Source organism: Haliaeetus leucocephalus, unplaced genomic scaffold, assembly GCF_000737465.1.
Source record: "Haliaeetus leucocephalus isolate CR32 unplaced genomic scaffold, Haliaeetus_leucocephalus-4.0 Scaffold339, whole genome shotgun sequence".
In the NCBI taxonomy this organism is placed as follows: domain Eukaryota; kingdom Metazoa; phylum Chordata; class Aves; order Accipitriformes; family Accipitridae; genus Haliaeetus; species Haliaeetus leucocephalus.
In genome coordinates, this window is record NW_010972775.1 from 12,653,354 (window position 1) to 12,667,419 (window position 14,066).

Consider the following 14,066-nt stretch of genomic DNA (forward strand, 5'->3'; position numbering starts at 1 on the left):
TAGGGTGTATGTCACATGGAATATTCATTGTGTAGTTTAGCTCTGAAAACATTGTTAAAAGTATTGCTCCTTATTTGCTGTTCCAAATTGAAATCATAAATGTAATTAGCTACCAGCTTTCTTTGAACAGATGTCCATATATTAATGTATTTAGTTACTTGTAGCTAGAATGACAGTTTTTGAGAACTTGGCTCTTTTTGAGTTGGTCCTGAGTTTGATGCCAGTTCCTTCTCTCCTTCTTTGTTCCCCTTTATGGTAGCATTTACAGTAAAGCCAAGAGAGGTTCATAAATTGATATTAAGTATGTGGGCAGCTTGTTATTTTTTTCTTAATGTTTCCAGAGAAATGTGAGATAAAGCAGATGAATGCATATAGTATGGGTTTTTTTCTGCACTTCTTGGATTTCTTTTTTCAATGCCTTTTTTATCATTTTTTTTAAATTTCAGTATGTTAATCTGATGTGTGTCTATCAGAGCATCTTTGTCATATCTCTGAAACAGTTCTTTCTCAAATATCTAATCACAGCAGAAACTAGGAAAGGTTTTCACATTGTTCTGCAGAAAGTATGCTGTGGAAAAAGACCTAACGACTTTCTAGAATAATGAAAGCATTTAGGCTACCTTATAGTACATGAGACAGAAAACCAAAGCTGTTCTGACAGCCAGTTCTCTTCTTTATGATGAGAACCGAGAAACTGCTGTCATGTATTGGATGAAGGGTCTGCCTAGCATCCTGTCTCCAGCAGGGCCAGCCCTAAGCAGGAGCCTGAGGTATAGCAAAAACAGGGCAAGCATATATAGTATTATGTAATAATTTCTCTTTCTGGTGCTTAGTCCATAAGTCCTACCTCTGTTTTCCCGGGGCTGCCTGGTATGGGTGTAGAGCAAGTGAGTTCCTTCCGGTGAAGATAAGTGCTCAACATTGAGTACAGTGTCAAAGGCCATGCTGCCAAAGATAGGTCAGGATGTGTTTTCAGGTCCTAAAACTGGAACAAGGAGTAATCTACATGGCTGCTCTTCCAAATTGAGAACAATCCAGGTAGAGGACTTAGAGGAATTCTGGAGATACAAGGCTAAATCCCAGTGCTTATGCATATCATGTGTGAGAAAAGCAAGTGCAGGTGGAGGGGCAGGGGGAAGATGTGTTTTCCCAGCTCAGCAGTCTAGGGTGATATCAGTGGAGGAACATCACCCTGCAGTGTAACCTGGACTGATCTGGAAGGGCAGGAGATCCATGAAGAGGACCACTGCTGCTTTGTATTGCACTTCTGGAACCGGCAATAACTGTAATGCCTTTCCTTTTAGCAGCAAGGGACTGACAGCATTAAGAGTGAAGACTTGTGAGGATGCAGGTATATGCTCTTCGGAAAACACAGTCCTACAATTCTTTAAAAAAAAAAAAAAAAGTCTCCACCTGCAGTGTCAAATTTGTTATGTGCTGGTGCCTTGTTTTAATGACTACTGCTAGTGCAGTAGTTCAGTGTGCTAGAGTAACATGGCTGCTTTTATTTGGTTTTGGAAGCTTTTGAGCTTTTTCTCTCCCACAGGTCTGATGTTAATGTGTCTTATATTCATGACATGGATTACTGTGAGAATTCTGAAAGATTGTTTGAAAATGGGAAAGGGTTAGTGCAGAGGCAGCTCCTCCTAGAGATATACTATCTTACACATCAAAAGAGCATAGATGAGAACATAGGACAGACTAAAAGCCCTCAGTTGGGAGGAGTTAAACACTCACCAATAACCTGCCTACATTAAACCTTTTCCAGAATGCGTGAGTCTGAGAGATAAAGGGAGCTATAAAGGGTGAAGCAGCTAGCAGGGCACCAGACCAAACTGCCCACAGCTCCTGAAAGGTCGTGAAAAGCCCAGGTTTGAAGAGGTGCTTTTAGAAGGAATCAGTATGGAGCCTGAGGAGTACAGACGGAGAGGTGAGTGATCCTCTGCTCTTGGAAATAGGTAGCATTTGCTCACAGAGATTAACTGTTGTAAGGCTGGGAGTGGTACCCAAAATTAAAATGGGCTATATATTCTTTATTTGCACATGTGTCCTTGAGACTTAGATCTGCTGAGGCTGAGACAAAAATGTCTCCCAGGGTTGAGTTTACTTTAATGGATTTAGAGGCAGTGGATGACTTAAGCTTTTTGGTCTTACATTTAAAATACTGTGGGAAAGCTGCAAAACTGATTCTGAATAAACTTGTGCTGAGGGGTGATGCACAGTGGCTCTTCCCTGGCTGACAACATGAATCTTCAGTGATACACAGTTCTGAATATGGGGAGCAAACTTTGGTCCCAGGGCTGGAGGAGATTGCCTAAAAAGTGGAGAAAAGGTGTGAAGCTGTTCAGCTGTTTTCAGAGGATGCAAAAGGGTGTATGCTATAATGACAGGAAAGCATGGGGCATTATGAAAATTTAATTTCTGTGAAATGCCGTTTCAGTTAATTTATAGGTAAGAAAATCTGTGTATCTTCTCAGTAATCAGACAAATTGTACTTGTACCATGATTGTATTTTAAAGGTACATCTGAACTATTCAATGATGACACGGAAATAACCCTGTGAATCTGTTCTGTCCCCATGAAGCCTGTTCTAGAAGTTGTGTCTCTACATTATTAGATGGGACAAGTAGGGTGTAGGAGGAAGGTTAGTTCCTGTGGCTGTTCTGGGAGCAGTATTCCAAGCCCTGTCCAATGCTAATGACAGATTACATGAAGTGCTAGTACTACTAGTGAGTTTTCCTGCAATCAAAACTCAAAGCACTGGTTTGCCTCTTCCAGGGAAAGAGATGGTGGATTACATTTGCCAGTACCTGAGTAATGTGAGAGAGAGACGTGTGACTCCTGATGTACAGCCAGGTTACATGAGAGCCCAGTTGCCGGATTCTGCCCCAATGGACCCAGACAGCTGGGACAACATCTTTGGAGATATAGAGAAGATTATTATGCCCGGGGTAAGAAATAAAGTATAATTGTGACAGGAAAAAGCCTTTACTACCTGGCGTGAAGACCAAATCCTGGGAATGTACAGGTTCTGCAGAACATTTACCTAAATAAGTAAAGCACCCAAAATGTAGAGTAAGTCTTGTAGACATTATGTCCACAGAAGGATTCTGGAGATTACTGCTGTGTTCCTAATTACAATTTTAGGGAATAGACTGAATGTATTTTTCAGTTATTTTATATGCTAAGAGTAACTCATGTTTGCTTAGAGGGAAATACTGGTTTTCTGACACTGGTGAATTTAGCTTCACAAGGCCTCTACCTGCTGAACTGCATCATCTCAATTCCAGAGATGTGGAAACTCAGGCACAGAACAGTGAAACATCTCTTGCCGAAGGTTATGTACATATAAGATCTGTCTCCTGCTGTTTGAATGTAAAGGTCTCCATTCTCTTGTATGTAAATGCTGCAGATTCTACTATGGGAGTTCATATTACCTTATTAAAAGTTTTATGTAAGAAGCTGTTTCAAAGTCTATTTTAAAATTTTCTTTATAGATGTTTGGAGAAACTTGGTCTGATGTAGGAGAGGTAATCACATTAAATATGTTAGTGTCCCACATACAAGCTCTTTCAGATATATAGAGGGGGGGCTGTACTAAATTGCTGTGTGTAGCTAAAGGCAAGGTATTTGACAGAATTAGCAAGAGCAACTTTGTTGCAAGGATTCCCCTTAAAGATAAATATTTCAACAAATGTTTCGGACTCTGTTGTGCAATGTTCAAGAGACCATTCTTTTCCTGTTCAGAATCTTTGTCTGCCTGTTTAATTCAGATAAATGCTTTTGCTATAATTTGGAATTTATCTAATAACGACACAGTGTTATCATTTGCTAGTGCTGCACTCCTGTTGATATTATCTCTGTAGCTTTCTGCTAGCAGATCTATAATTGCACGTTATGTTGCTGTGATCCTTTTCCATCACTTTAAACAGATGGTAATCACTACATCTCGTGCAGAATTTTGTGATGTTTTCAGACTTAACTTCTAGATAATTTTTTCTAGGTAGTCCATTGGCAAAGTCCACACATGCATGCCTACTTTCCAGCTCTTACTTCCTGGCCTTCACTTCTTGGAGATATGTTGGCTGACGCAATTAACTGCTTGGGATTCACATGGGTAATTTTTTGTTGTTGTTGTTATTGTTATTTTAGTTATTCATCTCCTGTGTGTATTATGCAGGAGCAGGTCATAGTCATTCTTTCGTGTTCTGTGAGTCAGTATAATTACTTACTTTAACCAATTGTATGTCATTTGCATAAATGAAAAATGTCATTGGAAAAAAAAAAAATAGAATATGTAAGAGCAAACATTACCTAGTAGTAAGAGGTGAATGAAGAAAATATACCACTAGAAATGTCTGTTTTCTAATTCTTTGCATATCCCACTGTGAGTATTGTTCCCTATCATCTAGACTCAGTGCCAAGACTGTTACGCAAGCACGGCAGCCAATAGAGCAGCCACCATCCATGGCTGCAGGCTAGGTTGGGCTCCATTCCAGTTCTCCTGCTCCTTTGAGAGAACACACTTCCTATTTTTCCTTTTCTGAAAATAATTGTTTGGTGGCCTGTCCTGGAATATCTGCATATTTTGTATCCTCCTGCAGCAGCTACACAGCGCTACTTGGTTATGACTCCACATACCTCACTAGCATTCTGAAGCCAATATTTTCCCCAGTGGTGAAGTTGCCCGAATTTTTAGATGTATGTCTCTGTGTAAGAAAGCAGTAGAAACTCATAAACCTGTAAGAAACTGATGGTTATGGTCTCCATGTAGCTGTATCAGATCAGCTCGTTGTGTACACAGAAACATCCATTTCCGTGGCCTCAATCTAGTTTTGATAGATTTCTGTTAAGTTTGCAATGCAAACTGATTTTTTCCCAAGTGGAAAATTGGACACTGCAGGACAGCCTTCATCTTTCTTTTGCCAGTTTTCAAAAAGCCTCCCTTAACTCTCAGTTGGAAGACAGATCAGCGCCCTTTCACTTTAGGGACCAAGAACATGTACTTGTGTGGTGAATTGCAGTTCCAGCGTTTTGTCTCAAATGGCTCGTTGTGATTTTTTTTTTTTTTTTTTAATGACTCTAAAATTATTGATAGTTTAGAAGCTCAACACTGAGGTGATGCAGGTAGCTTGGAGAGAGCATTTTAAGGAGGTTGGTGTGAGTTTCTGTTTGGTGTTCCAAGACAGCAACTGGTAATGAGCAAAGTACCTGGAGCTGACCCTCAACTGCAACCTTAACATAGAGGTCTGTATTACAGAACTCACCAAACAACATAATTTTTATTACAATAGCATTGTGTTCTGCTAGGTTTGGGCCAAAGTATTAGAGTTAGCTGCTTATATATGCAATGCTACAAAGCTTGTCATCTGCCTTCATTGCATCTAGGTGAGATTTCTCCCAAGGCAATTAAAAAGTGTTAATAGCTATTAATTAAAACGTGATATGTGGTTTACTCTAGGGTTATACTCCTACTGTGTTTGCAGGGTGAATTACAGCCTGCTTCTTTTTTTTTGGATTTTTCTAGGCCTCCAGTCCAGCCTGTACAGAACTGGAAATGAATGTGATGGATTGGTTGGCTAAAATGCTGGGCCTTCCAGATAAATTCCTGCACCACCATCCCGACAGTGTGGGTGGAGGAGTATTACAGGTAGGGGAGATTAGAGGGGGCCTCATCAACATTTTGTTTTCACTCAAGTGAATTTCCCTCTGGGTGATAGTTTTCCTGGAAGCAAAACCAACAAAATTTGCTCTGTGGGTCTGAATAGAGACGAATCCCAATTTGACATTACTTTCCCAAATTTTAGTATTAAATATAGGAGACTATAGAGTAGGAATTGCTATTGCTTTTAGTCCTAATGGTGTTATGGATGAGGAGCAGGTACTCTTGTGGCCTTACTAAGGATAAATGAGAGTCAGATTTGGTTTCTCCAGTCTGTTTCACATCACCAAATTATTCACTAAAGTGATTGTTATATAGAGTTGTCACTGTCCTTCTGCCAGCAGTCCTTAGCCTCACAAGAAATTAATTTTCCTTTTTCTCATGTCTGCTTTGTGTCTCTGAGAGTTGCAAGATCAAGGCCTGAACCTTCACCTCCTTTCATAAGGCCTAAGCAAGTATCCCCTGGAATCAGTGCTGAGGCTCTGTGTTGTTATAAGGAGCTTTGCTCAGGTTTGTAATTTTTACAGGGGATACTACACTCTAGCTGTAGAAGGACAAAAGGAAAATGTGATTCATTTACTCCCCCCAACTTGGTCCTGCATGTTAAAAATGTACAGCAGTTAAAAGGTTTTATTATGTGTTGCTGGCCCAGAGCTTCTCATCAGCTGCTGACTTTCCATTGCATCCCAGAAAAGCGGTAGTAGAAATAAAAGAGGGGGTGGGCCGCTCAGCACTTCAATGACTTTAGTAAATCCCTGGCAAAATAGCAATAAAGTAGCAATATGCTGCACTAAATGAGCAATGTCTTTGCAGAGCACTGTGAGTGAATCAACCTTGGTTGCACTGCTAGCAGCAAGGAAAAACAAAATTCTGGAGATGAAGCTTTCTGAGCCAGACACTGATGAGTCCTCACTCAATTCTCGCCTCATCGCTTATGCATCTGATCAAGTAGGTTTTTATGGTTACAAAGAAAAGAAATTCAATTCTGTCTCACCCAGACCATACAACGTGAACTTGCATTTCTCTACCAAGAGAAAAAAACATGAATGCCTCACAAGCATGAACGAATCCCTCTAATGTTGCTTTCTGCAAATGGGGAAACAAAATCAGTGTGAGATGAGGTTTTGTATGGTCCCAGCAGTCCTCAAGACTGTTTCACATGACTCATTTCTGCACTTCCTTCCCATTTTCCACAAAGCCTTACTCCAGTAAGTAGGTGCTGATCACGTGCTGCTTTAGCTCTTGTTTTTTCACAGCCTCCTTCCACTCAGGCAGGCATGCTCAGGGAGTTACCTCAGTGCTGCTCCTGGTTGTGGTCTCCACTCTAGGCCTCTGTGCTTGTTCTTGGACGAAACATCTACACAGTACTGTGGCTCTGCCTGCAAACCTGTTCTGTCCTTGGACTCCTGAACTGAGCAATCGTATTCCTCTGTGAAAACTGCAAAGGAAACACACTAGTGCTGGTTCTCTTTCAGTATAACTAAAAGGGCTTTTTCTTGTGAGGGGTTTTGGCCTACCCAGATGTAGGCACACTTCAGGGATTTTTATCTTCTTATGGCAGGGAGGAAGGAATAAACTGAGGTTGATCCATTTCTAGAGGCTCCTTTAAGATCTGAATTTTGATAAATGGCCCTCCAAACACAGGGTGAGGATGCCGATTATTACGTTTTAGAGACCAGTACCCAAATAAGCGTTCCTTGGAATTAACAGTGTATTATTTCTTTTAGTTACAAAGAAGAAACTTTCAGACTTGTATTAATATGGATTATAATAAGGACCTTACCTCTGCTTTTGTTGCAACCACTGTCTTTTGTAAGACCATAATTTATCACAGCTGTTCAGCCTCAAACTTGCTTTCTTACTGCTTCTCTTTTTTTAAAGGCACATTCTTCTGTAGAAAAGGCTGGCTTGATTTCTCTTGTGAAGGTGAAATTTCTGCCTGTGGATGAGAACTTTTCCCTCAGAGGTGGAACTTTGAAGAAAGCCATTGCAGAAGACAGAAAGAAAGGCCTGGTGCCAGTCTTTGTATGTTCCAACTTTCTGATTGGGGGTATTGACATAGTGTTGTATTCTTAATGTCAACAAAAAATTACATCTGAACCATTTCTTATTGTGTTGAAATACATTAGCTGAAGGTTAAAATCTATACAAGAATTTCTATTTTATTGAACAAAAAAAATTTAGTATTTCAACTGTCTGTGATAGCCTCTCCTTTTCTTAAGTGCTGCATCCATTTATTAAACAAATGCCATCTTAACAGGTTTGTTTTCTTCTAGGTTTGTGCAACTTTGGGTACAACTGGTGTCTGTGCTTTTGACAATCTCTCAGAACTGGGTCCAATTTGTAAGTGTCTTTTTTTCCTTATTTTGAACTATGATAGCACAGAAAAGATATTATGAGACTTTTTCATGCCAAAACCAAGAAGAGTAGAAACACTAATCAGCAGAGTTTTTCAGATGTGTCTCAAAGATCGGTGGAGTCAGCACAAGACTTTGCAGTAATTTTTGTAAGATTTAGATTAGAATGCTAAAATACATTCTATTCAAGATGGATGAAATTTGCCAACTAATAGATCTTTAATGTGGTTATTCAGGGAATACAGACTGTACAGTACAGTATGCAGTACTGTTGTAGGATGGATACATAAATATTTCACTGAGCAAAGGAGTTTTGAAGGTAGTGTTTCGTAGAACATCCTTTGTAGCCACCAGTTCAATAGGTAAATTTGATATGGTTGCAGATTCTATTCCAGCATAAATTCTAACAGTAGCTACTGAAGACCTGAGGCACTTTCTGTTAAGGGTCAGAGTCTGGCTTCTATCTCTGGGTCCTTTTTGCTTGCCACCATGGCTTTATTCTGGCTTTGTGCAACTGAGTTGTACTGGGGAATTTCACTTAGTAAAAAGGCAGGTGAGAGAAATCAAACCTTAAAAAGCCTCACTCATATGAAATAAAGAATAGTGAATTTTGTTATAGGGTCCTTCTGATTTCAGTATTATCCTATATTTTGAGGTTCTGGATCCACAGCTTTAGAATAAAACTAGATTGTCAGTTGTTTGTCTCTATTGCTATTTTGTTGTCAGCCTGTCCACCTCCTGCAATAACATGCACCTAGTTTTCGGAGAGGAGAGATTAAGCATGTGCTTTGATTCCTTATGTCCCTTACATAACAACAATTTCAATTCCAACAGGTAATGCTGAGGGACTCTGGCTTCATATTGATGCTGCATATGCAGGAACAGCATTTGTATGTCCTGAATTTCGATTGTTCTTGGATGGAATTGAATATGCAGATTCCTTTACTTTCAACCCTTCTAAATGGATGATGGTTCATTTTGACTGCACTGGATTTTGGTGAGTAAAGGCAAAACACAAACAACACCAAAAGGATAACATGCAAATTGCCAAGTCTTTCTCTGCACAATTTTTTGCTAAATACATTCATTCTACAATTGATAGGGTTAAGGATAAATACAAATTACATCAAACCTTCAGTGTTAACCCTGTCTACCTCAGACATCCCAACTCAGGAGCTGCTGTTGATTTCATGGTAAGTTGTTGTTTGAGTTGATATTTTAAATTACCTATAAAATGTTCAGACAGACTGCAAAATTCCTCACACTATGGAGCATGCATATCTTATAGCTGGTCTTATTACAATTATAGTGAGATCCTAATGCAGATTAAATAATAAAACTTTGAACTGAGGCCTGGTTATCAAAATTAATTATAGAATTGCTTTCAGGTATAGAGATTGAAGTACTTAAGATTTTTACACAGATGGGGATCCAGCTTGCCTTTTTAGTTAGAAGGGTCATTTCTGTGCATTGTGTTGCTGAACTAGTTCCTACTGATGGCATCTTGGCTGGTTTTCTTGTATCTCTGATATGTAGTAAAATAGAGAAAAGAGTAAGCAATGGAAACACCACACTCTGAAACAGCAGTAGAATGAATTACGTTTTTCTTCAGATTAAGGTATTCATAGGAGAGCTAAGAGGCATTTCACTATAGATCCATCTTACAGCAGATTTCAGTATAGTAAAACAAAAGAATAGTCACTGCTAATTGTTTCTGCTATGATCTCACCCTAGTGCTGAAAAGATAATTGTTTTCTTGGAATCAATAGTGCTTTTCACTAGAGAGTGTAGAGATGGACAGAAAAAAATATATCAACGAGTCCCTCTTGTGGTTAAATAGGACCCTACATGTAATTGTGTAGCTCCCTAGTATTCCTTTACATGTTTTGTCATTCTTCCACACATTAGGTGTTACTTCCTCTGGAAGGGTCTACCCCTGTATCAACTCTCACTGTTTATAGTTGATTTGGGAAAACGTTCCAAATGGCACTTAAATATGCAGATTACAGGAACTGAAGTGGGGACTCAGTCCTAAAGTGGAAATGGACACAACTTAAATTGATAATGATCTTTAAATGCAAAAAGGTTTTGTTATTAGCTGGTAATTAACTAAAAATTCTAAACATATCTAGACCATAGATTAAGGGGAGTAGATAAAATCTTATTTTTGCAAATAACTGCAAAATATGTAGACACAGCATTTCTTCAATGGCTATTTCCTAGGCTTAGCAGATTTTCAGTAATACGAAATTATTTGTGTCAACAGAGATTTCTGACCTGAGTCTGAAGCAACAGAGGTAGCAGTGTAAGGGGACACTCCTTTCTGTTCTTTTTGCACTCATTGATACACTGTTGTATTTTCACAGCACTGGCAAATTCCACTGAGTCGTAGATTTCGTTCTTTGAAGCTGTGGTTTGTGATTCGTTCATTTGGGGTGAAAAAGCTTCAAGCTCATGTCCGACACGTATGTGAATTATTAATGCAAGCATAAATATATTATGTTCATTTATTGGTAGCTGAGTTGAATAAATTCAGTGATGCAAAGATGAGTAACAGAATCCTCTGACGTACAAAGCTTGCATGTGAATACTAAATGCATGCTGATTTTACTCTTACCTGTAGAGAATGACTGTGTAGACAAAACATTTTCTGTACCCTTCTTGGAAGCAATAGGCAATGGAAAGCGACTCAATAAGTCAATGCCTTCTGCACATTGCTGAGTACTAATCTGTAGAAGCTTTCTTTGAAGCAAAGTGGCAGCTGTTTGGGAGGCTGGCTGTGATGGATGGCTGAACCCATTGCTATGAAAATTTACAGGCTTAAGTCTCTGATGGAGTGTAAATACAAGGGATCATATTGTGGATCAACGGTTGCCACAGGACTTCAATCTGAGAAGGCACATTCTGTTTTCAAACCCTCTTCTAGAAAATTTCCACACGCAGTCCAGTTACTCTTGTTCATTGTCAAGGGTTTGCACAAATAGATAGACTTTCCACTTAGCTTTGTTGTCATTCTTCTGTTTGCTACCATTCATGCATTGGAATGATGTATTTTAGTAAGGAAGGGAATTCTTTTTAACTACTTAAGTTAATGCCTTGCAGTGGGTTTGTGACAAACCAATACATGACTACTTTTTTTTCCTTAATTATAGGGTACTGAAACAGCCAAATTCTTTGAATCCTTGGTTAAAAGTGATCCACTCTTTGAAATTCCTGCCAAGAGACATCTTGGACTGGTTGTATTTCGTCTAAAGGTAAAGACTGGGCCTTTTGCATGTCTCTTTGGAATGAACTGACTACAGCTGATCTTTCCCCAGACATTAAGAACTGTGAATAAACTTTCACATAAGAATTTGTAAAGCTGGAATTCTTACTGAGATGTCTGGATGTCACTGGAAATTTTAACTATAGTCGTTTTTTAGTTTCTTTTTCTTATTTGTATTTAAAACAGGGTCCCAACTGGCTGACAGAAAAACTCCTGAAAGAACTAAGCAGTTCTGGCAGGCTCTTCCTTATTCCAGCAACCATTCATGACAAGTTCATCATTCGCTTTACTGTAACATCTCAGTTCACAACCAGGGAAGATATTCTGCAAGACTGGAACATCATTCAACACACTGCAGCCCAAATTGTTAGCCAGAATTATGGGTTGCACTGCATCAATTCTGGTGGTGGGGCAAGAATGCCTGATATGATAGCTAAGCCTGGTTCTGATGCCATTAGTAATGCTTCTCAGCTTTATCTAGACGGAGGAAATTACAAAACACCTTCCAGAAAAATAGTTGTTCAGCCTAAGTTAGTAGCAAGTCCCAGTGCATGTGTGATTAGTCAACAAGTGAGAGGTCAAGAGGATCCTCTAGATGACTGTTTTCCAGAAGATGTCCAAGATGTTACCAAACATAAGTTAACCTCTTTTTTATTCAGTTATTTATCTGTTCAAGGCAAGAAAAAGACAGCACGTTCCCTTAGCTGCAACAGTGTGCCAATGACTGGTAGTCTAGAGCAATGTAATCCCAAAGCAGCAGCCACTGACAAGAAGGAGTCTTATGCAAATGCCAGAATTCTTTCCAGGCTGCCTGAAGAGGTGATGATGTTCAAAAAAAGTGCCTTCAAAAAACTAATTAAGTTTTACAGTGTCCCAAGCTTTCCGGAGTGTAGCATTCAGTGTGGCCTTCAGCTGCCTTGTTGTCCTCTGCAAGCCATTGTTTAACAAGTAAAAGAGATTGGTCCTTAAGACCTCTCCACATAGAAAGAGAACCAAAGTTTGCTTATTCATATGCAATACTACATGTTACTTTGTTCAATATGTAAGCAGTGGTAGTGACCTCTGAGAAAATTCCTGTGCTTTTACTGGTGGAAACCGCATGTATTTATAGATTAAAATGTCAAATAAATCTTGTAGGCATATAACATGAAACTCTGGTATGTAGACTGTGGTAAAGTAAATGCTAATTTCTTCCTTATCAGTCCTCATAATGGACAGTTTCTAGCTGCTAGGCTAGAACCATTTTGATAAAATATGCTGGCCTCAGTAGGGGGTAAGCAATTTAGCGCTCTATTTGCACCATTGATTTTTTTTTTTCAATAACTTGACTTAAACTCTCTAGACTGCTGCAAGGATCTGTGTGTGCAGACAATGCCAACGTCAATTCTGAACTGCAAAATGAAGGGTGTAACCTCTCCAAGAGATTTTGCTGTATTAGGGCAATTTTAAAACTCCCTGAGTTTAAAAACACAACAGCCCTGCCATTCCATCTGTGCTAATCACTTACAGTGCACAGGAGGCTTTATGCAACCATGCTGCAAGAGAGTTGCCCTTGCTAAGCACCTGTGGCCTTTCTCAGCATTACCTAAGGTCTGTAAATCACAAGTGCATGAGGAAAGAGAGTAGGAGTGATACTTCACCCTTTCTCATTACAGAAGAACTAAGGGGCATTACAGCAGAAAGGGTCTTTATGCAGCAAACAAACTTACTGTTACAGGAGGCCAGTGATTTACGTATTTTTCAAGAATAATTGGAAAAACTGGGGGGAGGAAAATCTATTGAGGGCAGCTTTAAATTTAGAGATACTGCTGTTGAATCAGGAAGCATGATGAGTGCTAGGAGATTATTATGAGAAAGCACTGCTAGATGCTCGCTGCCGCCTTCATAGTTGTTTCCAGACATGTACAATTACCCCATTTTGAAGGCAGCGTACTTGGCCAGATGGATCTTCAGTCTGACCCAGAACAACTATTCTCAAGTTACATAAACAATGAGTCTAGTTAATCAGAACAATTTCCATACTTTTATACAACATCAGCTAAACTCACAGTAGGGTATTTTGAGGCATGTATTACAAGGGGCAGTAAAATTTGGCCTGCTAATTCTTTCTAGTAAGAATAGATTTATTTTATTCCATTCTGTAATATTATTTGCCTTTTTTTAAACCCTAGGGAAATCTAAGCCACACTTTATTATGAAGTATCTGGCCTGCCATTACTCTATTTGCACCCAAAGGAAAGTATGCCTTAGTTCTTATAAATTGTTCTCATTCTGTGTATGTATTATTTGGTGCGTGAAAAATAAGAGGGCATCTCTGTGGCAATGGATGAAAGTTAATGTAAACATCTAATACAGACTTTTTTGGATTAGTTAATTTCAGACAACTGTAAGTTTCATTAATGGTCTTTTTTAATGAGTTTTGTGTTTTGACTTAGGGATGTAATTTTTACTAATGCAGTCGATCATCCTTTAATATGAATATAAATGTATTTGCATAAAGATTTCTTACATTGTGCCTACTTTCACATGCTTAGGTCCACAGTATTAACATTCACAGCATTAACAATACATCCATACACAGCAGGAAGGTAGGTAAGATTCAAAGTATGAAGGAGAGGAGAAGCCAGGCTAAGATAGAAGTAGAGTCAGAGAAGTTGTACTTTATTAAAACAATCTCACATTCACACTTTATTTCAGATATTGATATTTGCTAGTATTAATAGATAGGATTTCCTGGCAATGTTAGAATAATAGATGCTTTAAAAACTGAATATTATAAAAC

General features: G+C 38.9%; 1 protein-coding gene across 1 annotated transcript; it reads left to right on the forward strand.

Annotated features, from left to right (window-relative positions):
* Positions 1–939: 939 nt before the first annotated feature.
* Positions 940–14,062, forward strand: HDC (histidine decarboxylase). The gene is made up of 13 exons (XM_010571919.1): positions 940–1,351; positions 1,769–1,930; positions 2,779–2,951; positions 4,004–4,117; positions 5,528–5,650; positions 6,476–6,610; positions 7,544–7,687; positions 7,939–8,005; positions 8,854–9,016; positions 9,122–9,212; positions 10,386–10,484; positions 11,172–11,273; positions 11,471–14,062. Exons 2-13 carry the CDS (start codon positions 1,903–1,905, stop codon positions 12,227–12,229), a joined length of 1,998 nt encoding a protein of 665 aa, XP_010570221.1. The 5' UTR covers positions 940–1,351; positions 1,769–1,902; the 3' UTR covers positions 12,230–14,062.
* The last annotated feature ends 4 nt before the right edge of the window (positions 14,063–14,066 follow it).

What these genes read in the sequence shown, in the direction of transcription:
- HDC (XM_010571919.1), top strand. Translation starts at nt 1,903, where the DNA reads ATGGAGCCTGAGGAGTACAGACGGAGAG. An exon ending in TGAGGAGTACAGACGGAGAG is followed by an intron (nt 1,931 to 2,778) that starts GTGAGTGATCCT and finishes TGCCTCTTCCAG; the next exon opens with GGAAAGAGATGGTGGATTAC. An exon ending in TTTGACTGCACTGGATTTTG is followed by an intron (nt 9,017 to 9,121) that starts GTGAGTAAAGGC and finishes TACAATTGATAG; the next exon opens with GGTTAAGGATAAATACAAAT.